At 46.8% G+C, this 26,315-nt stretch overlaps 1 protein-coding gene across 1 annotated transcript in view; it reads right to left on the bottom strand.

The window, feature by feature from the left end:
• PKHD1L1 (PKHD1 like 1) overlaps positions 1 to 26,315 on the bottom strand; it is a 330,520-nt gene that overhangs the window by 92,155 nt on the left and 212,050 nt on the right. Inside the window, exons 57-68 of the mRNA XM_063925269.1 lie at positions 25,478 to 25,596; positions 24,254 to 24,383; positions 22,026 to 22,199; positions 21,514 to 21,617; positions 19,861 to 19,987; positions 18,875 to 18,996; positions 18,678 to 18,768; positions 17,140 to 17,288; positions 16,924 to 17,046; positions 15,878 to 15,989; positions 14,307 to 14,423; positions 14,043 to 14,208 (exon numbers count right to left, since the gene is read on the bottom strand). Coding sequence (XP_063781339.1) covers positions 14,043 to 14,208; positions 14,307 to 14,423; positions 15,878 to 15,989; positions 16,924 to 17,046; positions 17,140 to 17,288; positions 18,678 to 18,768; positions 18,875 to 18,996; positions 19,861 to 19,987; positions 21,514 to 21,617; positions 22,026 to 22,199; positions 24,254 to 24,383; positions 25,478 to 25,596 — 1,534 coding nt within the window. The remainder of the gene's footprint in view (positions 1 to 14,042; positions 14,209 to 14,306; positions 14,424 to 15,877; positions 15,990 to 16,923; positions 17,047 to 17,139; positions 17,289 to 18,677; positions 18,769 to 18,874; positions 18,997 to 19,860; positions 19,988 to 21,513; positions 21,618 to 22,025; positions 22,200 to 24,253; positions 24,384 to 25,477; positions 25,597 to 26,315) is intronic.

Below are 26,315 nucleotides of genomic sequence, written 5' to 3'. Positions count from 1 at the left end.
GGAGGAGGAGCAGATGCCAATAAATGTGATGTCACCCCCTGCGGGGCCGACACCTGAGTGGATGGACTTATGGAAGGAATTACGGGAAAGTGTCAACTCCTTACATAAAAGATTTGGCGACATACCAAATATGGGACAGCCGGCTTCTCAGCCCGTGCCTGCCCAGACGTCTCAAAAGCCATCAGGGGCTCTAAAACGCCCGCTACCTCAGATGGCAGACACAGATGTCGACACGGATACTGACTCCAGTGTCGACGAGGAGGAGACTAATGTAACTTCCAATAGGGCCACACGTAACATGATTGAGGCTATGAAAAATGTGTTGCACATTTCTGATATTACCCCAACTACCACAAAAAAGGGTATTATGTTTGGGGATAAAAAACTACCAGTGGTTTTTCCCCCATCTGATGAGTTAAATGAGGTGTGTGAAGAAGCGTGGGCTTCCCCCGATAAGAAATTGGTAATTTCTAAAAGGTTACTAATGACGTACCCTTTCCCGCCAGAGGATAGGTCACGTTGGGAGACATCCCCTAGGGTGGATAAAACGCTCACACGCTTGTCAAAGAAGGTGGCACTACCGTCTCCGGATACGGCCGCCCTGAAGGAGCCTGCTGATAGGAAACAGGAGGCTATCCTGAAGTCTATATATACACATACCGGTATTATACTGAGACCAGCTATTGCTTCAGCATGGATGTGCAGTGCTGCAGCTGCGTGGTCACACTATATTGCTAACCGTAGAGCATATAAAGGACGCAGTCTTATACATGAGAGATGCACAGAGGGATATTTGCCGGCTGGCATCTAAAATAAGTGCAATGTCCATTTCTGCCAGGAGAGGGTTATGGACCCGGCAGTGGACAGGAGATGCAGATTCTAAAAGGCACATGGAAGTTTTGCCTTATAAAGGTGAGGAGTTGTTCGGGGATGGTCTCTCGGACCTCGTTTCCACAGCGACAGCTGGGAAATCAGCATTTTTACCCCATGTTCCCTCACAGCCAAAGAAAGCACCGTATTATCAGGTACAGTCCTTTCGGCCCCATAAGGGCAAGCGGGTTAAAGGCGCGTCCTTTCTGCCCAGAGGCAGAGGTAGAGGAAAAAAGCTGCAGCAGACAGCCAGTTCCCAGGAGCAAAAGCCCTCCCCCGCTTCCTCTAAGTCCACAGCATGACGCTGGGGCTCCACAGGTGGAGCCAGGGATGGTGGGGGCCCATCTCAAAAACTTCAGCAATCAGTGGATCCTTCAAGTAGTATCTCAGGGGTACAAGCTGGAATTGGAGACGTCTCCCCCCTGTCGTTTCCTCAAATCTGCCTTGCCAACAACTCCCTCAGGCAGGGAGGCGGTGTTAGAGGCAATACACAAGCTGTATTCCCAGCAGGTGATAGTCAAGGTGCCCCTCCTTCAACAAGGACGGGGTTACTATTCCACACTGTTTGTGGTACCGAAACCGGACGGTTCGGTGAGACCCATTTTAAATTTGAAATCCTTGAACACATATATAAAAAAAATCAAGTTCAAGATGGAATCGCTCAGGGCGGTTATTTCAAGCCTGGACGAGGGGGATTACATGGTATCACTGGACATCAATGATGCATACCTGCATGTCCCCATTTACCATCCTCACCAGGAGTACTTCAGATTTGTGGTACAGGATTGTCATTACCAATTCCAGACGTTGCCGTTCGGTCTCTCCACGACACCGAGGGTATTTACCAAGGTAATGGCCGAAATGATGATACTCCTTCGGCGGAAGGGCGTTTTTATTATCCCATACTTGGACGATCTCCTGATAAAGGCGAGGTCCAGGGAGCAGTTGTTGGTTGGGGTAGCACTATCTCAGGAGGTGCTACAACAGCACGGTTGGATTCTAAATCTTCCAAAGTCACAGCTGGTCCCTACGACACGTCTACTGTTCCTGGGGATGGTTCTGGACACAGACCAGAAAAAAGTGTTTCTCCCGGAGGCGAAAGCCAAGGAGCTGTGCTCTCTAGTGGGAGGCCTCCTGAAACCAAAACAGGTGTCGGTGCATCACTGCACGCGAGTCCTGGGAAAGATGGTATCTTCCTACGAAGCAATTCCATTCGGCAGGTTCCATGCAAGAATTTTTCAGTGGGACCTGTTGGACAAGTGGTCCGGATCGCATCTCTAGATGCATCGGTTTATAACCCTGTCTACAAGGACCAGGGTGTCTCTGCTGTGGTGGCTGCAGAGTGCTCATCTTCAAGAGGGCCGCAGATTCGGCATACAGGACTGGGTCCTGGTGACCACGGATGCCAGCCTTCGAGGCTGGGGGGCAGTCACACAGGGAAGAAACTTCCAAGGGCTGTGGTTAAGCCAGGAGACTTCCCTTCACATAAATATTCTGGAACTCAGGGCCATTTACAATGCCCTAAGTCAGGCAAGGCCCCTGCTTCAAAACCAACCGGTACTGATTCAGTCAGACAACATCACAGCGGTCCCCCATGTAAACCGACAGGGCGGCACAAGGAGCAGGAGGGCAATGGCAGAAGCCACAAGGATTCTCCGATGGGCGGAAAATCACGTGTTAGCACTGTCAGCAGTGTTCATTCCCGGAGTGGACAAATGGGAAGCAGATCTTCTCAGCAGACACGACCTCCACCCGGGAGAGTGGGGACTTCATCCAGAAGTCTTCCAAAGGATTGTACACCATTGGGAAAGGCCACAGGTGGACATGATGGCGTCCCACCTCAACAAAAAAAGCTATAAAAGATATTGCGCCAGGTCAAGGGACCCTCAGGCGATAGCTGTGGACGCTCTGGTAACACCGTGGGTGTACCAGTCGGTTTATGTGTTCCCTCCTCTGCCTCTCATACCCAAGGTGCTGAGAATAATAAGAAGGAGAGGAGTAAGAACTATACTCGTGGTTCCGGATTGGCCAAGAAGAGCTTGGTACCCAGAACTTCAAGAAATGATCTCAGAGGACCCTTGGCCTCTGCCGCACAGACAGGACCTGCTGCAGCAGGGGCCCTGTCTGTTCCAAGACTTACCGCGGCTACGTTTGACAGCATGGCGGTTGAACACCGGATCCTAAAAGAGAAGGGCATTCCGGAGGAAGTCATTCCTACGCTGGTTAAATCTAGGAAAGATGTAACCGTAAAACATTATCACCGCATATGGCGAAAATATGTTGCGTGGTGTGAGGCCAGGAAGGCCCCAACGGAGGAGTTTCAGCTGGGTCGATTTCTGCACTTCCTACAGTCAGGGGTGACGATGGGCCTCAAATTGGGTTCCGTTAAGGTCCAGATTACGTCTCTGTCGATTTTCTTCCAAAAAGAACTGGCTTCGCTGCCTGAAGTTCAGACATTTGTTAAGGGAGTGCTGCATATTTAGCCCCCTTTTGTGCCTCCAGTGGCACCTTGGGATCTCAACGTGGTGTTGGGTTTCCATAAGTCACATTGGTTCGAGCCACTTAAAACCGTGGATTTAAAATATCTCACGTGGAAAGTGGTCATGTTGTTGGCCTTGGCTTCGGCCAGGCGTGTGTCAGAATTGGTGGCTTTGTCGTGTTAAAGCCCTTATCTGATTTTCCATATGGATAGGGCAGTATTGAGGACTCGTCCCCAGTTTCTCCCTAAGGTGGTATCAGCGTTTCATTTGAACCAACCTATTGTGGTGCCTATGGCTACTAAGGACTTGGAGGATTCCAAGTTACTGGACGTAGTCAGGGCCTTGAAAATATATGTTTCCAGGACGGCTGGAGTCAGGAAAACTGACTCGCTATTTATCCTGTATGCACCCAACAAGCTGGGTGCTCCTGCTTCAAAGCAGTCTATTGCTCGCTGGATCTGTAGCACAATTCAGCTTGCGCATTCTGCGGCTGGACTGCCGCATCCTAAATCTGTAAAAGCCCATTCCACAAGGAAGGTGGGCTCTTCTTGGGCGGCTGCCCGAGGGGTCTCCTTTGCCGAGCTGCTACTTGGTCAGGGTCTAACACTTTTGCATAATTCTACAAATTGGATACCCTGGCTGAGGAGGACCTTGAGTTTGCTCATTCGGTGCAGCAGAGTCATCCGCACTCTCCCGCCTGTTTGGGAGCTTTGGTATAATCCCCATGGTCCTTACGGAGTTCCCAGCATCCACTAGGACGTCAGACAAAATAAGATTTTACTCACCGGTAAATCTATTTCTCGTAGTCCGTAGTGGATGCTGGGCGCCCGTCCCAAGTGCGGATTGTCTGCAATACTTGTAAATAGTTATTGTTAACTAAAGGGTTATTGTTGAGCCATCTGTTGAGAGGCTCAGTTATATTTTATACTGTTAACTGGGTATAGTATCACGAGGTATACGGTGTGATTGGTGTGGCTGGTATGAGTCTTACCCGGGATTCAAAATCCTTCCTTATTGTGTCAGCTCGTCCGGGCACAGTGTCCTAACTGAGGTCTGGAGGAGGGTCATAGAGGGAGGAGCCAGTGCACACCAAGGTAGTCCTAAAGCTTTCTTTAGTTGTGCCCCGTCTCCTGCGGAGCCGCTATTCCCCATGGTCCTTACGGAGTTCCCAGCATCCACTACGGACTACGAGAAATAGATTTACCGGTGAGTAAAATCTTATTTTCTGCACATGTTACATCTGCCCCACCTGCACTGCACACGGTTTTATCCAATTGCTAACTGTTTTGGTTTGCTAACAACTCTGAATAACCCCCTGTGTCTTGAAAAGGACAGTTCACATTGGGAAACACTGGGCCTAATTCAGAGGTGACCGCGCACTGAAGCCTTTTGGGGAGTACGCCCATGCACCCAGTGAGATGCCAAAGCATCTCACTGGTGCAATTGCCTCTGCCTGATGAACAGGCAGATACGGTCGCGGGGCGGGAGGGAACGCTCCTGGGGTGGCGTGGTCCGGACCTTTGCTGGGGCGGGCTGCGGCGGCTTCGTGACACCGCACACAGTTGCTGCGACCCAAGACATGGCATGGCAGCTAGACTGCGCAGGCAGGGAGCTACTTGGGTGCGAAAGCATCGCCGCCATGCAATGATTTTGCACCCGTGCACGTGGGGGTGGGGGGTCAGGTACTGAAATGAGGGGCAGACTAGACCTGTGCTGGGCAGCATGTCAGAGTAAATGATCGTAGATGTGCTAATTTTAGAAACATCTACGATCAGTCTGAATTACCCCCATAGTTTATGATCCTCCACTGACAGCTGCAGCTCAGAGACCAGTGTTAGAAGGCTATTATGTAGGAGAGTAAAACAACACAGTCAGTTACAGCTTATTCAAGGGAACAGCGCTGAATTGCCTGAAAAGACAGTCCGCGGTGTTCAATAGGAAGATTTTGGTACTTACCGATAAATCCCTTTTTCGGAAACCATAGGAGACACTGGTACAAGTTCAAGACTGTGGGGTGATGATGGTGGCTTTACAGGGAGCCGGCACTTTAAATAAACTAAGAAGTGAAACAGGCTCCTCCCCCTCTATCCCCCATCATCCCTCAATTAAGAATTAGCCGAGAGGAGACGGGAACAAAAGCACAGAACTAAACGAGGGAAGAGAGCATATAACAAACATAACAGAACAACAATGAAGGCAAGAGAACAGCGACGGGCGGGCAGCCAGTGTCACCTATGGCTTCCAAAGAAGGGATTTATCGGTAAGTACCAAAATCCTCCTTTTTTAGCCAGCCACTAGGGGACACTGGCACAAGTTCAAGACTGCGGGAACGTCCCAAAGTTTCCCCCCTGGGCGGGAGATCGCTGAGGAACTTGAAAAACAAGGCGGCCAAAACGTGAATATGAAGCTGCAAAGGTGTCAAACTTGTAGAATAGAATTTGACAAACGAATGGATACTGGACCAAGTGGCTGCCCTACAGAGTTGAGACGTGGTAGCCCCTCTAGTAGCGGCCCAGGAAGACCAACTGAACGAACGTGTAGAGTATGCAGCAATGGATAATGGAGTGCTCCTAGATTTATGTAGATAGACTTGATGAATAGTCAACCGAATCCAGTGGGCCAAGGTCTGCTTAGTAGCAGGCCACCCTCGACGCGGGAGATCACAAAGCACAAATAAAGCATCAGTCTTTCGTAACGGAGCTGTTTGTTCCATGTAGATCTTCAATGTCCTCACTACATCCAAAGAAAAAGGTGTCCCAGAGTCCTCCTGCAAAGACGGTACCACAATCGGCTGATTGATATGAAAAGCTGAGACGACCTTGGGAAGAAAAGAAGCATGTGTTCTCAACTCAGCCCTATCAGGATGAAAAATCAAGTAGGGAGGCTTACAAGACAAGGCAAATTAGGCACCCTCTGGGCTGAACTTATGGCTAGGAGAAAAACAGTCTTCCAAGTAAGATAGTTAAGATCTGCTTCTTCCAAGGGTTCAAAACAGGGTGTAGATAATCCAGTACCAGATTCAAGTCCCATGGAGCTGTAGGGCGAACAAACGGAGGCTGTACCTGAAGGACCCCTTGTAGGAAAGTTTGCACATCTGGAAGGAGCGCCAGGCGTTTCTGAAAGAAAATCGATAAAGCAGATACCTGAACTTTCAGGGATCCTAGACGAAGTCCGGAATCTAAACCTGCCTGGAGAAAAAGCAAGAACCTTGAGACGCGAAATGAACCTGATTGAAACCCTTTCCGGTCACACCAAGAGATATGAGATCGCCAGATACGATGGTAATGAACTGCTGTAACAGGTTTTTGTGCATGCAACATTGTGGGAATCACACATTCTGGAATCCCTTTGTGTTTCAGGATTTCTGCCTCAAGAGCCATCCCGTTAAATGTAGTTGTGGTTACTCTGGATGCATGAAAGGCATTTGTTGGAGTAGATCCGTACGCAGAGGTAGAGGCCAAGGATCGTCAGCTCGCAGAAGGCGCAGGTCTGAAAGCCAAGCTCTCCAACCAATCTGGTGCCACCAAGATCACTGTGATGGACTCCCTTTTGATTCTCTTGAGAATTCGGGACAATAGAGGGAATAGAGGAAACACGTATACTATGTCGTACGGCCAAGGCACGGCCAGAGTATCTACAGCTTCCGTCTGAGGATCCCGTGTTCTGGAGATGTATTGAGGAAACTGATGACTGATACGGGACACCATGAGATCCACCACTGGACACCCCCAGCGCTGTGTCAGATCATCGAACACCTCTGGGTGAAGTGCCCATTCTCCCGGGTTGTAGAGCCTGACGGCTGAGGTAATCTAATTCCCAATTGTCTACTCCTGGAATGAATACTGCTGAGAGGACTACAGCGTTGCGTTCTGCCCTCTGGAGAATGCGTGTCACCTCTCACATCGCTTGGTGACTGCGAGTTCCTGCCTGCTTGTTTACGTACGCTACAGCAGTCACGTTGTCTGATTGAACCTTTACCGCTTTGGATCGCAGGACTTGGACAGCTCGTACCAGCACATTATAGATCGCTCTCAGTTCCAACATATTTATTGCCAACTGTGCTTCCTGTGGAGACCAATGGCCTTGAAGCTGGAAGTCCAACACAACCATGCCCCATCCCCTGAGGCTGGTATCCGTCGTTAGCAGCGTCCAGTCCCATACACTGAACCGCCTGCCCGCAGGGAGATTGTGCAGTTGGAGCCACCAAAGAAGCGAAAGTCACGTCTCCGGAGACAGCCGAACTAACTGTTAAAGGTGTAGATGCAACTCCGACCATTGATGTAATAGATCCAGCTGGAAAGGACATGAGTGAAAACGGACGAACTCCAGAGTCTCGAAAGCAGATACCATTTTCCCAAGCAAACGAATGCATAAATGGACTGATACCAGTCTTGGCTTGAGAACTGCTTGGACCAGTTTCTGTATACTCAGAGCTTTGTCCTGAGTCAGAAATACTTTTTGGACGTTGGTGTACAAGATCACACAGACAAACTGGATAAGCCGTGACGGCTGAAGGTTGGATTTAAGAAAATTGATTATCCATCCGTGTTTCACTAACACATTGTACGTTAAAAGAGCATGCTCCTGGAGAATGAGATCTGATGGAGCTTTGAGGAGGAGGTCGTCTAGGTATGGTATTATTGTAACTGCCAATGATCTGAGGTGAGCAATCATCACCGACATGACCTTGGTAAACACCCTGGGGGCTGTGGACAGGCCGAATTGTAAGGATCTGAACTGAAAATTATCCTGTTGAATCACGAACCTGAGAAACGCTTGGTGCAGTTCCCATATCAGAATGTGGAGATATGCATCCTTGATGTCTATAGATATCATGAATTCCTTAGGTTCCAGGCTCGAAATCACTGAGTTGAGCGACTCCGTCTTGAACCAGTAATAAGACAGAAACTGATTTAACGATTTCAGATTCAGAATTGGTTGCACAGTACCGTCTGGTTTTGGCAGGGCCGGCTCTACTATTAGGCAGCTTTAGGTAGCTGCCTAGGGGCGCCGGCCACTGAGGGGCGCCACTAAATTCATCTAGCAAAAAACTGAAGGATGTCTCTGTATGCGGGTCTGTAATGAACTTACAGATGGGCAGATTGAACAAAATAAGAAGCATACAAATATATGACGCCGGAATCCTGACAGCTGACATCCTGAATGTTAGCATTCCGGGGAGCGTTAGGGTTAGGCTGCAGAGAGGGAATATTAGGGTAAAGGATAAGGTTAATTAATTGAATTCATGATGTTGGTATTATAGTGTTCAGCATGCTGCTGTCTGTATTCTGACCGGCGGCATCCCATATCCACAGGCCCGCCATCAGGGGGGTGCTGCGGGCAGAGCTGTCCCGGGCCCAGTCTCTCTAACAGTGAGGGGAGGGCCCGGGACGCTCATGCCGCTACCCGCACGCCGCCATCCGTCCTCTGTCCGCCATCTGTACTCCTGCCGCTGCTGGTGTCCAACTCCTGCAGGCTATTGAAAATGTCCCTCTCCCGCTTCTGAGGAGACAGTTATTAAAAATACTAGAGGAGGCTCTAGTATCTTTAAGGCGGCGGTCATTTTGGAAGGGACATTTTCAATAGTTTTACTTAAAGCAGGCTGCTGAACAGTCTGCTGAGGCTCCAGCGGCTCCAGGGAAGGAGGAGGGAGGACAAGCAGAACCCCTGTGTGCAGGTACTGGGGCAATACTATGTGGGGCATTACTGTGTGGGGCATAATATGGTGCCGGGGGCAAAAGTCTGGGGTTTGTTTTGTTTTTTCCTTAAAAAAATTAAATAAGTCATATATATATATATATATATATAGCTGAACGATGCAGGCGGCACTCGGAATATACTGAACAGCACAAGCAGGTAAGTAATAACGTTTCGAAGTTTAATCACCTCTTCATCAGATTACAAACGTTTGCCTAAGGTGCACAGAGACCTTGCACCAGCCCAGGGTTTTGGTACTACAAAACGATTGGAATAGTAACCCTTTTTTCGTTGAAACAGTGGAACCGGCATTAACACAGCTGATTCTACCAAGGACTGTATTGCACCTTGAAGGGCCAAACGTTTTCCAACAGAAGTGGAAGACTTGTCGTAAAATATTTATTTGGCGGCAAAACTTAGAAAACTAACTTGTACCCTTGGGAGATGATATTGCAGTTTTCGGATGAAAACGGGCTGTTATCTGGGATTTTGCTTCGCCTGCCGTTAACACATGTTTCACTGAACCTGTGTGTTTAGGGGTGTAAAAGCACGTTTTACCGGCCGAGCTAATCAAATAGCACCCGAAGAAGCATCAGGGGTTTTTACTCCCGATGTCTCTTCGGGGCTTATTGAATATCCCCCCATTGTCTGATATCTTGAACCAGGCATCCTGAAAGTTTCAAAGCCGTGCTCCCACCGTACTTGGGCCCCGGTGGGAAGGGAGACTGTCATGCCACAGTCTTTTCTGCAGGCTTTGGGTCTTGATGATGAGCAACGACTGTTTGCTTGCCATGACCTCTGCCTCACAAGGGTGCAGCTCTTTTCCGCGTCCTCTAAAAGGTTGAGTGGAACGCAAGGACCAAAAGGAAAATCCAGTATAAGATCACTTAGGTGGTGGCGGAAGGGTTGGTAAGAAAAGAGATTTACCACCCATAGCCTGAGAAATTAATGAGTCTAGTTCTTTCCTAAAAAAGAATGTCACCTGAAAACATAAGTGCTCCCGCCGCTCTTTTTTGACTCAGCGTCTACTTGCCATGATCGAAGCCAAAGAACTCTTCTGGCTGCAATAGTCACTGCTGAGATCCTTGAGTTAACTTGTCCGATATCTCTAGCCACTTCTTTTAGGTATACAGCTGATTCCTTAATATGTTCCGCTAAGATTAATCCTTCGTCATCCGCGTCCGTAATTCCGCCCAACTCATGATCATCCGCTTCGGCTTCATCCTGAGAGAGAAGCTATTCCCCAAATACATCGGGCTGAAGAATTAATGGTACTGGGCGTTTCTTAGCCTTAGACACCGTCTGCGGCTGTTTACTGGACGTGTCCAAGCGTTTTGTGAGACCTTCTACTGACTTGGCTAGCCCTGCCACCCAAGGTGGCTCCGTAGCAATAGAGGGTACTTCATCTTGAGGCGTATCCCTAACCGTGTCAGGAGTCCTCCGTAAGGCAGCCACCTGATTATGTAATTTTGAGATGGTTCCTGTGAGCGCTACCACCCAGGGGGGAACATTAGTGTCTTGGGACGGATTTACTAATGTAGTCTCTGAAGCACATGCCTCGCATAGGGAGGACTCATCTGTGTGAGCTTTTTTGTTACATTTCGCATAGACAAACAATTTTTGAGATGCCTTGTTCGCTGGTCCCTTGCCGGCCATTGTGACGGACAGCGTAGAGACACAAACAATTTACACCAGCACTCTAAATGATATAGACAAATAGAGTAGAGAGCTATCAGAAGGATAGAAGGAGGTAATATATTTGTAATACTCTCCTATTTTAATCCCCTCAGCCCCCCAGCCTGTATTCTTTGTGCAGGCTTTCAGGATCTTGGCGGTCAGAAGTAATGCACCTGTCTCTGTGGAGAGAAAATAACATTGGCCCTCATTTCGAGTTGATCGCTCGCTGCCGATTTTCGCAGCGTAGAGATCAGGCTAAAATTCAGCATTTCTGCGCATGCGTATGGTACGCTGTGCGCACGCGCATAGTACTGTCACACAAAACTATGCAGTTTTACACAAGCTCGAGCAACGCTTTTCAGTCGCTCGAGTGATCGTAGTGTGATTGACAGGAAGTGGGTGTTTCTGGGCGGCATCTCAGCGTTTTCAGGGAGTGTGCCGAAATACGCAGGCGTGCCTGATAAAAACGCAGGAGTGGCTGGAGAAACGGGGGAGTGTCTGGCCGAACGCAGGGCGTGTTTGTGACGTCAAACCAGGAACTAAACAGTCTGCAGTCATCGCAAGGTAGGAGTAAGTATCGAGCCACTCTGAAACTGCATGAAATTTTTTAGTAGCAGAACTGGTAACCTTTCGTTCGCACTTCTAATGAGCTAAGATACACTCCCAGAGGGCGGCGGCCTAGCGTGTGCAATGCTGCTAAAAGCAGCTAGCGAGCGATCAACTCGGAATGAGGGCCTCTGTTTCCAGTTAGAGTACTCCCAAGCTGAGGAGACCTGGAATGATTGACAGCCCGAAAGCCCGCCAACTCTGCCCCCCCTTCCCCTTCACTGTGATCCATCTCAAATGGCCCCATTAATTGCCATCTTGGATAGTAATAAGGCAATGGAAGCATTTGTGCAGGCTTTCACCTGTTCGGCTGTGCAGGTACTTGTGTACAGTCAGCGGGCTATGAATGGGAGATAGCGCTGCTGTACTGAAAGTTATGGGTACCCCCTGCCTGCATACTTAATGCTCTTTCATGCAGCAGCTCTTCAGCAGGAAGCCGCGCCGTTGTGCTGGTGACCCTCGTAGCCCCCCTTGATGAGGAACACCCCCCCCCCCGCGCGCGTGCGCCGCTGCCTATGTTCCTCCGGGCCTGCTGAATCCTCCCTGTGTGTGTGGTCATCGGGATCCTTCGCCGCTGCCCATTCAGGGAGACCGTGCCTGTCTCCCACCAAGCACGGTCAGCGGGCCAAGTGGGGAATGATGCTGTCACTGTCCGCTGAGCGGACTCAGAGTTCAGGGAAGATGGCCGCTATGCGCAGAACGCAGCGCTATAGAGGAGTGATTGAATCACACTTCCAGGAGCCTCAGGAGGACGCGGCCATATAGACTGAGACAGTGTTTCTCACACCAAACGCTGTACTCTGTGGCAGCTTGATGCTGCTGAGTCATCCCCCGGACCCCACTTGTCTAATTAAGTGGCGAAGGGACCTGAGGCTCTAGAGAAACTGACTCTCTGATAAAATATATAAAATAAAATAAAATAGATTCTAACTGAGCTGGAGCTCAGTCAGCGGTGACCGGCTCCCTTGGCACAAAAATCAAAACTGAGGGATGATGGGGGATAGAGGGGGAGGAGCCTGTTTCACTTCTTAGTTTATTTAAAGTGCCAGCTCCCTGTAAAGCCACCATCATCACCCCACAGTCTTGAACTTGTGCCAGTGTCCCCTAGTGGCTGACTGAAAAATTCTGTAAACTCTCCTTAACTTGGTCCTCACATTAAGGGTGCGGGAAAAAAGTACATCGCTGGCATTACCCTCCACACCGAAGCCTGGCATTGCCCGGTTTAGTACATATGGAAGATGAGGTAGGATGAGTAGGGAAGGCGTAGAGGAAGCAATGTGGAGCAGTGCAAAGTGATGGGACATAGAAGATAGAAGGCATGGTAGAGAAGGTATCACATAACTGAGAGAGTGATGAGTAGGAGGACACTGAAGTATGGCAGAGCTAGAGGGGTAAGTATTTATTGGGGGTGCCAGCTGGTGTGTGACGACATGTGATGACACAGCTGGCGCGTCGTGTCGCTCAGTTGTAAAAGACACGTGGTTACTTTCCTAGCCCTGGTCCTATACATAGACTTCACCAATTGCCATTATGGTATTAGTTCTATGTTAGGCAATATTGTATTGTATTGTGTGGTTATTATATTGTACAGTTATATTTTATCTGTTATATTTGGTATATGTAGTTTATTTGGTTATTATATATTCAATGTAATTGGTAACTGAATAAGTCTAGGCCAGAGTGTTAGTAACATAGATAAATCAGGTCATTGTAATGTAAGTCCCCTAGCTGTACACTCAGATGTGATTAGGATGAGTAGGTTATGTAGTAAACAGGTTCTGTATGGAGATTCAGGTAATCTGACCCTGTGCACTCCATTGTGTACAAGAGTCCAGACACCTCGTCTCCACTCCTGACTGACCAGCTTGTGTGATGAATAGACAGGAGGGTATAACAAGAGGAGTGAGATCTGGAACAGGAGGTCAGAGAGAGGCAGGAGACTGACTAAGAAGTAATGTTCTGTCAGGAGCTCCAGGAGGGAATTGTCGTGTAGAATTGGATCACAGAAGTGTGCTGAGCTGTTTATAACCCAATCTGTTCAATAAACCACTGTTGGATTTTCATCTACCACCGTGACTGAGTGATTTTGAACCCAATATCCTCACATGGTGTATGTCAGTGAAGAAGCTGGATACAGCAAGCAGGACATATCTTGGCTGCAGACACCTGAGTAGAGAAGCAGAGATAGTGGAGTGTGGAGGAAGTGGTAGGAGAAGCAGAGAAATTATTTCTGCTTGTACCTGTCATGTCCCACAGCTCAACTTCTGTCCAAGTTCATTAAGGAAGAGCTAACAGTTCCGCAGCCCGCAGGAAGCCTACCCTGCCTTTCACCACTGATGCCAGGAGGTGGGGGGGCAGGGCGGGGCGTGGGCTTGCTGGAGGCCTGGGCCCGCTGCCCACTAAATCTTTTGAGTATACTTACCTTGATACTTAGCGCCATCTTCCCAGTGACAACATCGGAAAGATGGCCACGCACCTTGAAAGCAAAGACTCTTTGCGCTCTAATATCACTGGAAAGATTGTGTCGGCTGAGGAGGAGGGACCTGCATACCGGAGCAATCAAGGTAAGATTGGGAGCTGGTTGGTTGGTACTTTATCTCTTACCACTTTATCTCTCTCCAAGCTTTGATACATATCCCCCAAGTGTTACTGACATTAATTGCTATTTACCGCAAGAAGAAGAAATGTTTGTGGATTAGGAGAACAACTTACGTCACATCTGGTCGGTGGATGAACACTTTCTGGTCCACGGAACTGTTGAACATGGCTATTCTGGAGACTTCTATGGGGTGCTGCAAGTCTTCATTCTCTGGGTTTGTCATAAATATCACATTGGCCTCCCCAGAACACACGTTCCGGTACGCCACAAACGTTGTGTCTTCAAATGAAAAAAACAACAACAACAACAATTACACACAAATACAAAAGGCAAAGCTACACATGACAGCATTATATAGAAACCCAGGGGGTTATTACCTGTCACGGTCATGAGGCCGCTGATTGCATTGTAGCTCATTATCCCTGCATGCGGGTGTCCTGGCGCCTCATTATGGCCAGAGGCAAAGGTTGGCCAGTTGATGCCACTTCTGCCACCTGGGAGTCACAATAAATATTTAGTGATATAAAACGTTTATCTTTACTATTGTAAGCATGAATTCACACCATAGGGGAGGAGATATATCATGCCTCAGTGAGAGATCAAATGGAGAAGATTCTCAAACCATCAAACAACTTCTGCCGTGTATCTAGCACAGTCTATGAAATTACAGTGAGACGTTGACTGGTTGCTATCGGCAACTCCTCCAATTTATCTCTCTCAAAAGACATCTCTCTCATACAATTTCCTGTATGGTATACCAACATGCCAACATTGGGAGGTTGCAAAATTGGGGTTGTGGTGCAGCTGTGGCAAACTGGGGATCTGGCCACAAACCGGCGAACTCCTCCCCCCACCCCCTAAAAAAAAAACAAAAGTCCCAAAAGATCCAGAAGAGTTGCCGGAGTGGAGGTGCAGGCAGCCATTTTGTGTGTGTGTGTGTGCGTGTGTGTGTGTGTGTGTGTGTGTGTGGAATGAGGGAGGGTTACCTGCTCTAACAGGAGACCATGGGGAATTCCCAAAATCATGGGTCTCCCGGATGTTCTGGGAGAGTGGGTCAATATGAAACTCTATTAATGTTCAAACGTCTCATGAAGGGGTCTATTTTCAAAACCTTGGATGGATATAAAGTGGGTGGAGTTAAAGTATCAGCCAATCCGCTCCTAACTGACATGTCACAGGCTGTGTTTGAAAAATGACAGGAGCTGATTGGCTGGTACTTTACCTCCACTTATTTTATCTTCACTCAAGGCTTAGTAAATAGACCTCTTAATGTCTTATAGTTGAAGACAGATATAGGTACTCTCTCCAAGGCTTAGTAAATACACCCCTTACGGCCTGATTCAGAGATGGACGGAAATACGAAGCTGCTTGTAAGCGGTTTTGAATTTCCGATTTGCAGGCGAGGTCTCAGTAGAAGGGACGCCTCCTGCATGTAGCTGCGATCCCAGCACTGCAACGGACCGACGTCGCAAGCTGTCATCCAACATCGCGACCATCGGTTCACGCAGGAGACCAGCTGAGTAAACCTCAGCCTGCGCAGCTGGCCAATGGAAGAGGGGGCTGCAAGGCCATGAAGACTCCGCCCCCACCCCCTCAACACCGCTCATTGTCAATCAGGCAGAGGGAACTATGGGCCACATCGGGAATCTGTGAGTATTCCCTCTTTGAATCTGACCCTTACTTCAGTGAGCCATAACTTGCGTAATTAATATGTGTCAGTAAATAAAGGATTGTTGGGGCTGGGGACGCTAGATAGGGGGGAGGAGGGTGCTGGGCTGGGGAGCAGTGGGGCTTTCGTTGGATAGTCTGTAAGCTAATGATGGAGGTGAGAGAAGCTGTCCATACTAAAACCCAATGGTTTAGAAAAGCGTCAAATAGATTTAATTGAGGACTACAAAAAAATAAACCTTTCCCTCTTTCTGCGTACTAGAAGATATCCGGGGATTACCTGTCAGAGGCCGGGAACTGCGATGGATCATAGAAAGTGCGATGTTGGGATCGCTGACCGTCAAGACGTCACTGCAATCAAAATCTGGGCTACTTCCAATGAGCAAGGAGTTCTGCAAACAGGAGGAACATCTCTGTGTAAAGCAACATTAATGTCCGGATTCAGAGGTGGATGGGGGCGTGGCTGCGTCTGTTGGTGTCACCCAGCTCCGATTTTATGCAGTGCAGATGCAGATCCCTTCCCTGGTATACAGCTGTGCATCCGTATCTGCAAGGACTGAGACGCACAGGGGGATATTTACTAAAATGCGGGTTTACACAAGTGGAGATACCCATAGCAATCAATCACTTTTCTATCTATCGTCATCTGAAAGGTGGTAGACAAATGATAAGCTGAATCTGATTGGTTGCTGTGGCCAACATCTCCACTTCTATAACCCGCACTTAAGTAAATATACCCCCCAATGTCAGCATACTTATACTGATTGGTGCATCTTTAGATGCCACCATCAACAGTTTCCTCCCCTCCCCCCCCCCCCCCCCCCACCCCGCGGCATACCTGTTAGACGGGCCGGGAAATGCCCGTTTGGGATCCTGGCATCGGGCTTGTGATCCTATTTGGGATGCCAGTGCGGCATTCTGAGTAGTGTCAGGATTCCATTATTCAAATGCTGGGATACCAACCTAATCCTGTTTCATCATACGTGCCCACCTTCAGTACAAAGTGTACCCTCACGTGCTCTCTTTGCTCGCCACAAGTTACTATTCCCAGTCGTTGTCCACGTGGATAGTAAATCAAGCAAATGTTGAAAAAACATGTAACCCCCCCCAAATGTGTCGACCATTGTGTGTCGCCCATTGTCACGTCGACCTTTTGAACCTGTCTACTTTTTGTATCTGTCAACTTTAAGCACTGTTGACCTTTTATACCCGTCTACCAAATGCATGTTGACCCTATTGACTCTCGACCTAGGCAATGTCTATCATCTGGACACCAGCGAAATTAATGCAAAACAATGGCCGATTAGTAATTCATCACTTTCTTACCGAGATCTGAACGGTTTTGTTGGAATATTGGTGGGTGACGGAAGCAGGGGTGTATATAATAGACAGCACCCCCATCCCGTTCTCTGCGAGTAACACTTCAGAGATCTGCACCGAGGGGACGATCTACAAATGAAAACGCACAAGAGAATAGACGCTACAGTATACGATCACAACAAAAAGGTTACGTCCGCCTGGTCTTATCGTGTCAAAGGTCACCTGGATGTAAATGCCGTAATCCCAGCATTTCCATACTGTAAATCTTCTGACAAGAGAGCAGCCGTCAAGCCCATCTTGATTCATGTAGACCCCGTATAACCCTCCGTGTGCCTCATTGTTGAACCATTGCTGATTGGGATTAGGGACATCTGTAACACCGGAACAGTTCATTTTCATTTATATATCTACTATATGTTGTTACTGCGCAAGTTTCACCTAGACGAGCCGCATGTTCCAACATTTATTTAATGTGTTGCAGTGATTAAATGGATCGAGTTCAGTTCTGGCGTGGGCATTCTAACGGGTGTGGGGAGTTTCGGCGTTGATATTCCGACTGCTGGGATACTAACAGCCAACATCTTAACGGCATCCCAATGGATCAAGCGTAATAATATTTTTTATCAATAATAACTCCACACTTAGACCTAGCTCACAACTCAGAACTGTTGGAATGTGGCGCCACCTAACGAGTTGATAAAGTTTCTCAAACTTAAACATTCCACTAGTACAATGGTGGTCATTCCGAGTTGTTCGCTCGCTAGCAGTTTTTAGCAGCCGTGCAAACGCTATGCCACCGCCCACCGGTAGTGTATTTTAGCTTAGCAGAAGTGCGAACGAAAGGATCGCAGAGCGGCGCAAACTTTTTTTGTGCAGTTTTAGAGTAGCTCAATACCTACTCAGCGCTTGCGATCACTTCAGACTGTTCAGTTCCTGTTTTGACATCATGAACACGCCCTGCGTTCACCCAGCCACGCCTGCGTTTTTCCTGGCACGCCTGCGTTTTTCCGAACACTCCCTGAAAACGGTCAGTTGACACCCAGAAACGCCCACTTCCTGTCAATCACTCTGCGGCCAGCAGTGCGACTGAAAAGCTTCGCTAGACCTTGTGTGAAACTACATAGTTCGTTGCAATAGTACGACGCGCATGTGCATTGCGACGCATACGCATGCGCAGAAGTGTCATTTTTTTGCCTCTTGGCTGCAGAGCGAATGAAAGCAGCTAGCGATCAACTCGGAATGACCCCCAATAGACGGGATTTCGGCATTCTACAGCTGGGATCTCGGCGTCGGGATGTTGACCCCCGGAATCCCGGCCACCGGTAATGCAGCCCCATCCCCAATAGACAGCACTGGTAAAAGGAAATTGCCTATTAAAATCCATCACTGAATCGTTAATGCATCTTATCCTTTTTTTGCGTGCTCGAGTCTCTTGGATATTGGCTATAAATAATAAAACAACCCAATAAAACAATTAAATAAAAGGAAAACATTATTATTGAAAGTTGCTACTCCTGAATTTCTAGTGGCGCTGCTGCCACCAATTTGCAATGAGTTTTGAACCTAAATTGAAATGCTGTAGGCTACAAAAATGTTACCAGCGCTATTGGATACTACGGGTACATATTTTTTTAATTTGATTTCTTTTTCTTTTTAGAACATTTTCATTGACTGGAACAAAATGGCTGTGCTGTATTATTAAAAATGTTGTTCTATGGCAACAAATGGTAAATTTTGTTTTTCATGAACTCATTTCTCACCTTGGCAGGGTTCTCCGTTGATGCGATATCCAACTCTTTCAAACCCAGCAACCACATTATTCTGAAGCACGATATCGGTGCCTGCATTGATCTAAAGATACAAGAAGGAAATGCTAAGAGCTTGTCCAGGATGTATGGCTTGGTACTTCATGCTTGTAATTGTTCTGCATTTTCGGCTAGTAAGAGAAAGTACTAACCTCTATGCCAGCGTGCCACAGGATGTTAGTTGCTTCCTGTCTGTTTTGGTAGTTACCGGGCCAGACGGAAAGAGCGACCAGATTCCCTCTGACGTTTACACGTTCTCCCCATATTCTGATTCCTAACAAATATTATGATTTTTTTTAGAATTTTTTTTTTTATATGACGCCACAAGGGGTCCACAGTGCCTTGCAAGGTACTTATAGAGCAGACATGTCCAAACTGTGGCCCTCCAGCTGTTGTGAAACTACATATCCCAGCATGCCCTGACACAGTTTTGCTGTCAGAGAATGCTAAACCTGTGTCAGGGCATGCTGGGATATGTAGTTTCTCAACAGCTGGAGGGCCGCAGTTTGGACATGCCTGATATAGAGAGACAGTCAAGAGATAACGTTACTTACAGTACAGAACATTGCAGGACATGGACATTGGGCCTTATTCAGGTTTGTTAGCAAATAAAAAAGTTAGCAATTGGGCAAAACCATGTGCACTGCAGGTGGGGCAGATGTAACATGTGCAGAGAGAGTTAGATTTGGGTGGGGTATGTTCAAACTGAAATCTAATTTGCAGAGTAGAAATTAAGCAGCCAGTATTTACCCTGCACAGAAAAAAAAATAACCCATCCAAATCTAACTCTCTCTGCACATGTTACATCTGCCCCCCCTGCAGTGCACCATGGTTCAGCTGTAGTAGGCAGTGAGGGGGAGATGATGGTAAAAGCGACCAGATAAACAGCTCCTAGAGTCACCCATATTCTGGATCCTTATGGAAGTGGTTTGTACACTATTATGTGGTCGCAACATTCGCTCATTATTGACCTACACAACTCTACTTTTCACATGTTATTTATTTCCACCTTAAACAAGGACATCTCCCAATCGTACAAGCATCCTTCTTCTGTACCAGGTAGTACCCTCAGAAGAGTTTCCCAATAGGTGAACACACAACCTCAATAAAGCATTTGGAATCATTGACTTTGGTTTACCTTCTCCTACGGTGAAATGGATAATATTGTCATCGACGTCTATTCCATTTGTGTAAAAAACACCGATTGCTGGAGAAAATCCATTGTGGAAGGCGCACCCCTTAACGTAGGAATCATTTGAAGACACCTTAAGAAGACATATAATAAATTTATTGCATTGCTAAATCAGTAAAATTAGGGTAACCATGTGACACTTTGACCTTATTTTGAGTTGCGCGCAAAAGCGCAACAGCACCTTTGTGTGTACACTCTGTGTAGTGCTTGTGCCGTAGTGGTTTACAGAAATTTTCATACATAATTGCACATCACTGCTCTGCTACATGAACATTGGCAAGCTCTGAATCAGGCACATAGGGCGGGATGTATTGGCTTCCGAGAATGGGCAGCATCCCGCACTTACGGCGATCTTGGATGCCGATACATCCCACCGATAATCTTTTCTAGATCTAAGTATAAATGTCACAACTTCCTACAAGTTGGTCACCAAGTGTAGCAATAACACAAATACTGTCTTTCCTCATTGATCCTAACAATCCAGGTATATAAGGACATCAATATTCTCAACAATTTTGAATTTGTACCATATAGGATATATCACTAACAATGTGGCCTCCGTGACCTGGATAACCATTTCCCTGTAGGTCACATTCCTAGTTATTATTGTGTTAACAAGAACCTTAGAGGGTGAACTGCAACAATCTTTGCACCAAGGTAAATCTATGGATGAATAATGATCTACTACAAGTCAACAATAAAGTAAACCTCTGCTGGGGCTGTGACTCTTGATATTTTAATGTAAACATATATTACTAAAATTACAGCAAGCAGTTGCAATGGTTGCCCATTTTTCCAAGTCACTCCCTTAGAAACAACTCAAACTACATCAAGCAGATTCAATGGTTGCCAAGTTTCCCATGATGGTCCCTTAGAAACAACTTAAATGACACCAAGCAGTTGCAATGGTTGCCAATTTTCACATGGTGCTCCCTTAGAAACAACTCAAATGACACCAAGCAGTTGCAATGATTGCCCATTTTCCCAAGGCGCTCCCTTAGAAGCAACTCAACTGACACCAAGCAGCTTCAATGGTTGACTATTTTCGCATGACAATTCCCTTAAAAACAACTCCAATGACACCAAGCATGTGCACTGGTTCTCCATTTTCGGCCCCTTAGAAAAAACTGAAATGACACCAAGCAGTTGCAATGGTTGCCCATTTTCCCATGGCGCTCCCTTAGAAACCACTCAAACTACACCAAGCAGTTGCAATGGTTGCCTATTTTCCAATGACAGTCCCTAAAAAACAACTTAAATGACATCTAGAAGTTGCAATAGTTGCCCATTTCCATATGGAGCTCCCTTAGAAACAATTCACATGACACCAAGCAACCGCAATAGTTTCCCATTTTCCCATGGCACTTCCTTAGAAACAACCCAAATGACACCAAGCAGATGCAATGGTTGCCCATTTTTCCATGGCACTCCCTTAGAAACAACTCAGATGACATCAAGCAGTTGCTATAGCGGCCCATTTTTCTATGATGCTACCCTTAGAAATAACATACAAACAAGACCACTTTAAAATATCATGTTGGCTTCCAGTATTCTAGAGAGCAAGGATCATTATCTGCAGACAGGGTAAAGTGGTCATACCTCTCCAAGGTTGAGAAACGCCAATGAATACCGTGGGTCTGTGGGATCTCTGTAGCCTTCCTGACCGGTGTGGTAGAATTCAACATTCTCTATTCGTGCACTGCCTTCAAAAACATTAGCATTCAATAAAGGAGGAAGTTAATGAGTCGACACTATCGCTGTTCATGGTCAAAATGCCGACACCGATGTGTCTACCTGAGAATGTTGGCACGGTAGTAGCATTGTAACTGTGTTGGTATTATAGCTTTAGACATAGTGCTGTACCATCTTGTTTACAGTTACAATACAGGCATGGTTACTATGCTGTAAGTAACATTACCACCATATCAGTAGTAGTCTTGGGTCGACATGAAAGTGTAGACGTTGTGCCGAAATATCATATCAACCCTTCAATCAATAATATCTGAACAAATGCGGTCTTCTGTTAATTGATTTCATCTATATTACTTATTCTAGACAGGGCATAAGTAGAGGAACAAATAATTATATTATAAATGAAGCTGCCATCATACCTTGATATACCATATTGTTTGCTTTAAAGGAGCTGACGAGGACACGGGCACCAAACGATTCACTGTACCACCCAGGGTAATCCTGGCCAATGATCTTAATGTTTCTGCTAAGCAGGGCGACATCAGCCGCTAGAGTGTAATTCAGGGTTGTGTTTGGTATTTGATAGGTGTGAGCTGGAAGGAAAAATACATTATAAGACAGACGGTAGCGAAATGTAAAAATAAATATCCAATTCTAGAATTTAAAAAAGAAATACATTTTGATGTATAGGGCTAATAAAATGGCATTTAATTTTTCCATATTTACTGCTATTTCAGGCAAACCAATCTCATTTTGTTAAAACCTTAATTGGCTTAATTGTTTGCAAGAAAATTATGCATATTGCAAATATTAAATTGAATTTTCCTTTTAATCTGTTATTTTACTTTTTTTTTTTAATGGCCTTAAATGGGCTAGATTTTCAACTTTTTCTGGGAAAACTTGTCCAGTTAAAGGTATTTCAGAGACATTTAATAGTGTGAATAACTCATAGTACAGTATATAAGGTACAGGTTGAGTATCCCATATCCAAATATTCCGAAATACGGAATATTCCGAAATACGGAATTTTTTGAGTGAGACCGAAATAGTGAAACCTTTGTTTTCTGATGGCTCAATATACACAAACTTTGTTTAATACACACAGTTATTAAAATATTGTATTAAATGACCTTCAGGCTGTGTGTATAAGGTGTATATCAAACATAAATGAATTGTGTGAATGTACACACACTTTGTTTAATGCACAAAGATATTCAAAATATTGGCTAAAATTACCTTCAGGCTGTGTGTATAAGGTGTATATGAAACATAAATGCATTCTGTGCTTAGACTTAGGTCCCATCTCCATGATATCTCATTATAGTATGCAATTATTCCAAAATACGGAAAAATCCGATATCCAAAATACCTCTGGTCCCAAGCATTTTGGATAAAGGATACTCAACCTGTAATATATTACAAATACTTTGCAGAATAGCAATGCCAATGCAAGATTATACGGCTGGAAATTTTCGTATCTTCCTATTTATAATATGTAACTGCAAAACGTCCGGTTTCATTGCAAAATTCAGTCTGAATTTGAGTAGTAATTTCACATTGAGAAAGCATTATGGGCCTAATTCCGTAAGGATAGCAAATGCTGCTAATTAGCAGAATTTGCAATCCTTTTCCTAGCATGCTGGGGGGCCTCCCCCACCTGATGAAGCAGAAATTGCAATCGCCTCGCAATTTCTGCTTCATCGTAGAGATTAGTGATGGTTCCTGTTGGCGCAGCTTAGCTGCGCCTGCCGGAGCCCCGCCGCCACGTTTACGAACGCAGTGGCTGTATGTGACGTCACACGCAGCCGCCGTGATCACACCCCCGACACGCCCCATCTCCTCCCTGGAAAACGGAGCGTTGCCTGCCACCTCGCGACTGCCTCTGCCAGATTGACAGGCAGAGGCGATCGCATTTTCTGCGGCCCACCCGCAGCAAGTGCGGGCGCATGCGCCCGCAGGGCGATCATAAAAATTCCGGTTGGAACGCGATTCCAACCTGAATTAGCCCCTATGTCAACATAAAAAGATTGTTACAGTAGCTTGCGGATGCAGACTATGCAATGTACATAACTCAAGAACACATGTACTGTAGCAAACCAAGTTTCACATAAGGAAGCTTCAATACTGTACATATTACAGAAGCTACTGTACATTGCTACACACAGGGCAGTGCTTCTTTCAAAAGAAACTATAGAATCAGGGACGTAGCCAGGACTAATGGGGATCCCATAGCAGCATTTTAATGGGGCCCAGTCCCAAAGGTTCTAGAGGGGATGCAGTTAATTTGCCTGCTGTCAGAATCCCGGCGGTCAGGATACCGATGCTGGAATCCCGACAGCTGGCAATGCCGAAAGCTGGAATCCACAGGGGCTATTCCCACTCATGGGGCATCACAACACCCATAGAGTGGGATTAGACCATTGGCAAGCGCAGCAAGCAACCGAGCCCATGACAAGTGCAGCCAGCCCGCAAGGGGACTCTTTGCGCACGCCCCACTGCCGGCATCATGGCCGCTGGTAAATTATACTGATCCCGCAGGAAGAGACAACTCTCTGCAGTAGTTCATCAGTTTCTGCCCCATATGCCCTAGTTTAATTTCTGAACCATAGCAATGACCTAGTTAATTAATAGTGACGACAGCACTTACCAGAGTGGGTAAAGTTGAGCGATACATTTAAAGTGAAACTTCTCTGGTCAAGTGAAACAGCGACGATTCTCCTGGTTTCTGTCTGCCAAGTGCTATAGCTGGTGGTGGTGATGAGAACGTCCTCCCCCACCTTATAAATAAAGATATGCAATTGTTAGCAACATTAGTCTCTTTTCCTCATTTGCTGTCCCAACCAGGGCTGTAACGAGGGGTGTGCCAGTGGTCCTGTCGTGCAGGGCCCCACAGCACCTGAATGTGGCTCGCAGGGCATAGGCAAATGCAGGGAGGGTTTCCGGTTGCCCGGAAAACCCCCTCTTCTTGGCAAGTGGCTCATATTATTAAAACAATAGCAATGGTATATAATACGATAACTAGAGCTACCACCACATAATGCAGTTTAAGGGACAGAGCAGAGCTGCTGCACATGCCCAGTGGTAGTATCTTCTTCTACTAGGTTTGCTGTGTGAATCCTCAATCAGTACACTGGACAAGAGAGTAGCTACCAGCAAGAAAAGACAGGAGCCTTACAATGGGGTAGGAGAATGTGTGCTTAAGAAGTGCAGGACTAGTTCTATTATGTTTGTAATATTTATTTATTATGGTATGTTTAATCTTTTTCCTGACCACTTATTTATATTATTTAAATGAGTGATACAGCCTATACTATAGACCAGTGATGGCTAACCTTGACACTCCAGCTGTTGTTGAGCTACACACCCCAGCATGCCCTACATCAGTTTTAGCATGGCCAAATAGCAAAACTGTAGCAGAGCATGCTGGGATGTGTAGTTCAACAACAGCTGGAGTGTCAAGGTTAGCCATCACTGCTATAGACCATTTATAGTGTTAAATATTAATACTGTATTCCATACAGTATACATTAATGTCCAGGCTCTTTACTAGATTCTTCTACCGCTCCCCCAGACTCCTGCACTTTGCTCTAATCTTCCGCAGAGTGGGAGATTGTGTACTGCATTTGGAAACCGCCCTCTAGAAATCCTGCGTTTGCCACTGCAGGGTGATTGGAATACCACCCTGCAGCCAGTAGCACTACTGCAGTGCTGCCCGTGTGGGCAGGCACCCTGCAGCCTGTGGAGCTGACTGAAGCAGCCCCGTCCCCTAGCCATGACATCACGGATCTACGGGACGTGGGCCGACACAGGGCGCACTGCTGACCTATTACAGAGAGTCATTACAACCCCAACAGGCATCACCATTACTCACCTTCCAGTCTACGGGCTCCACCAAATTGATGTATACTGATCCTGCCGGTGCCGTCTCTGCCAGCCTGGTTTTATATACTGAGCGAGGAAGTCCATGTAGGTCAAGTTCCCCAAAGACACCTAAAAGTGAAAGATTAGCGTAAACTGAGAAACTTTATTTCAATAGAGCTTTTTCTCTAACGTCCTAAGTGGATGCTGGGGACTCCGTAAGGACCATGGGGATTAGCGGTTCCGCAGGAGACTGGGCACAACTATAAAGAAAGCTTTTAGACTACTGGTGTGCACTGGCTCCTCCCACTAAGACCCTCCTCCAGACTTCAGTTAGATTCTTGTGCCCGGCTGAGCTGGATGCACACTAGGGGCTCTCCTGAGCACCTAGAAAGAAAGTATATTTAGGTTTTTTATTTTACAGTGAGATCTGCTGGCAACAGACTCACTGCAGCGAGGGACTAAGGGGAGAAGAAGCGAACCTACCTAACAGGTGGTAGTTTGGGCTTTCATAGGCTACTGGACACCATTAGCTCCAGAGGGATCGACCGCAGGACCCGACCTTGGTGTTCGTTCCCGGAGCCGCGCCGCCGTCCCCCTTACAGAGCCAGAAGCAACGAAGAGGTCCGGAAAATCGGCGGCAGAAGACTTCGGTCTTCACCAAGGTAGCGCACAGCACTGCAGCTGTGCGCCATTGCTCCTCATGTACACCTCACACTCCGGTCACTGATGGGTGCAGGGCGCTGGGGGGGGGGCGCCCTGAGGGCAATATATGACACCTTGGCTGGCAAATATACATCATATATAGTCCTAGAGGCTATATAGATGTAAAATTACCCCTGCCAGTATTC

This window comes from Pseudophryne corroboree, chromosome 5 (assembly GCF_028390025.1).
Source record: "Pseudophryne corroboree isolate aPseCor3 chromosome 5, aPseCor3.hap2, whole genome shotgun sequence".
Lineage (NCBI taxonomy): Eukaryota > Metazoa > Chordata > Amphibia > Anura > Myobatrachidae > Pseudophryne > Pseudophryne corroboree.
Note: the sequence above shows the minus strand (reverse complement) of the source record. Positions and strands in the feature narration are given on the sequence as shown.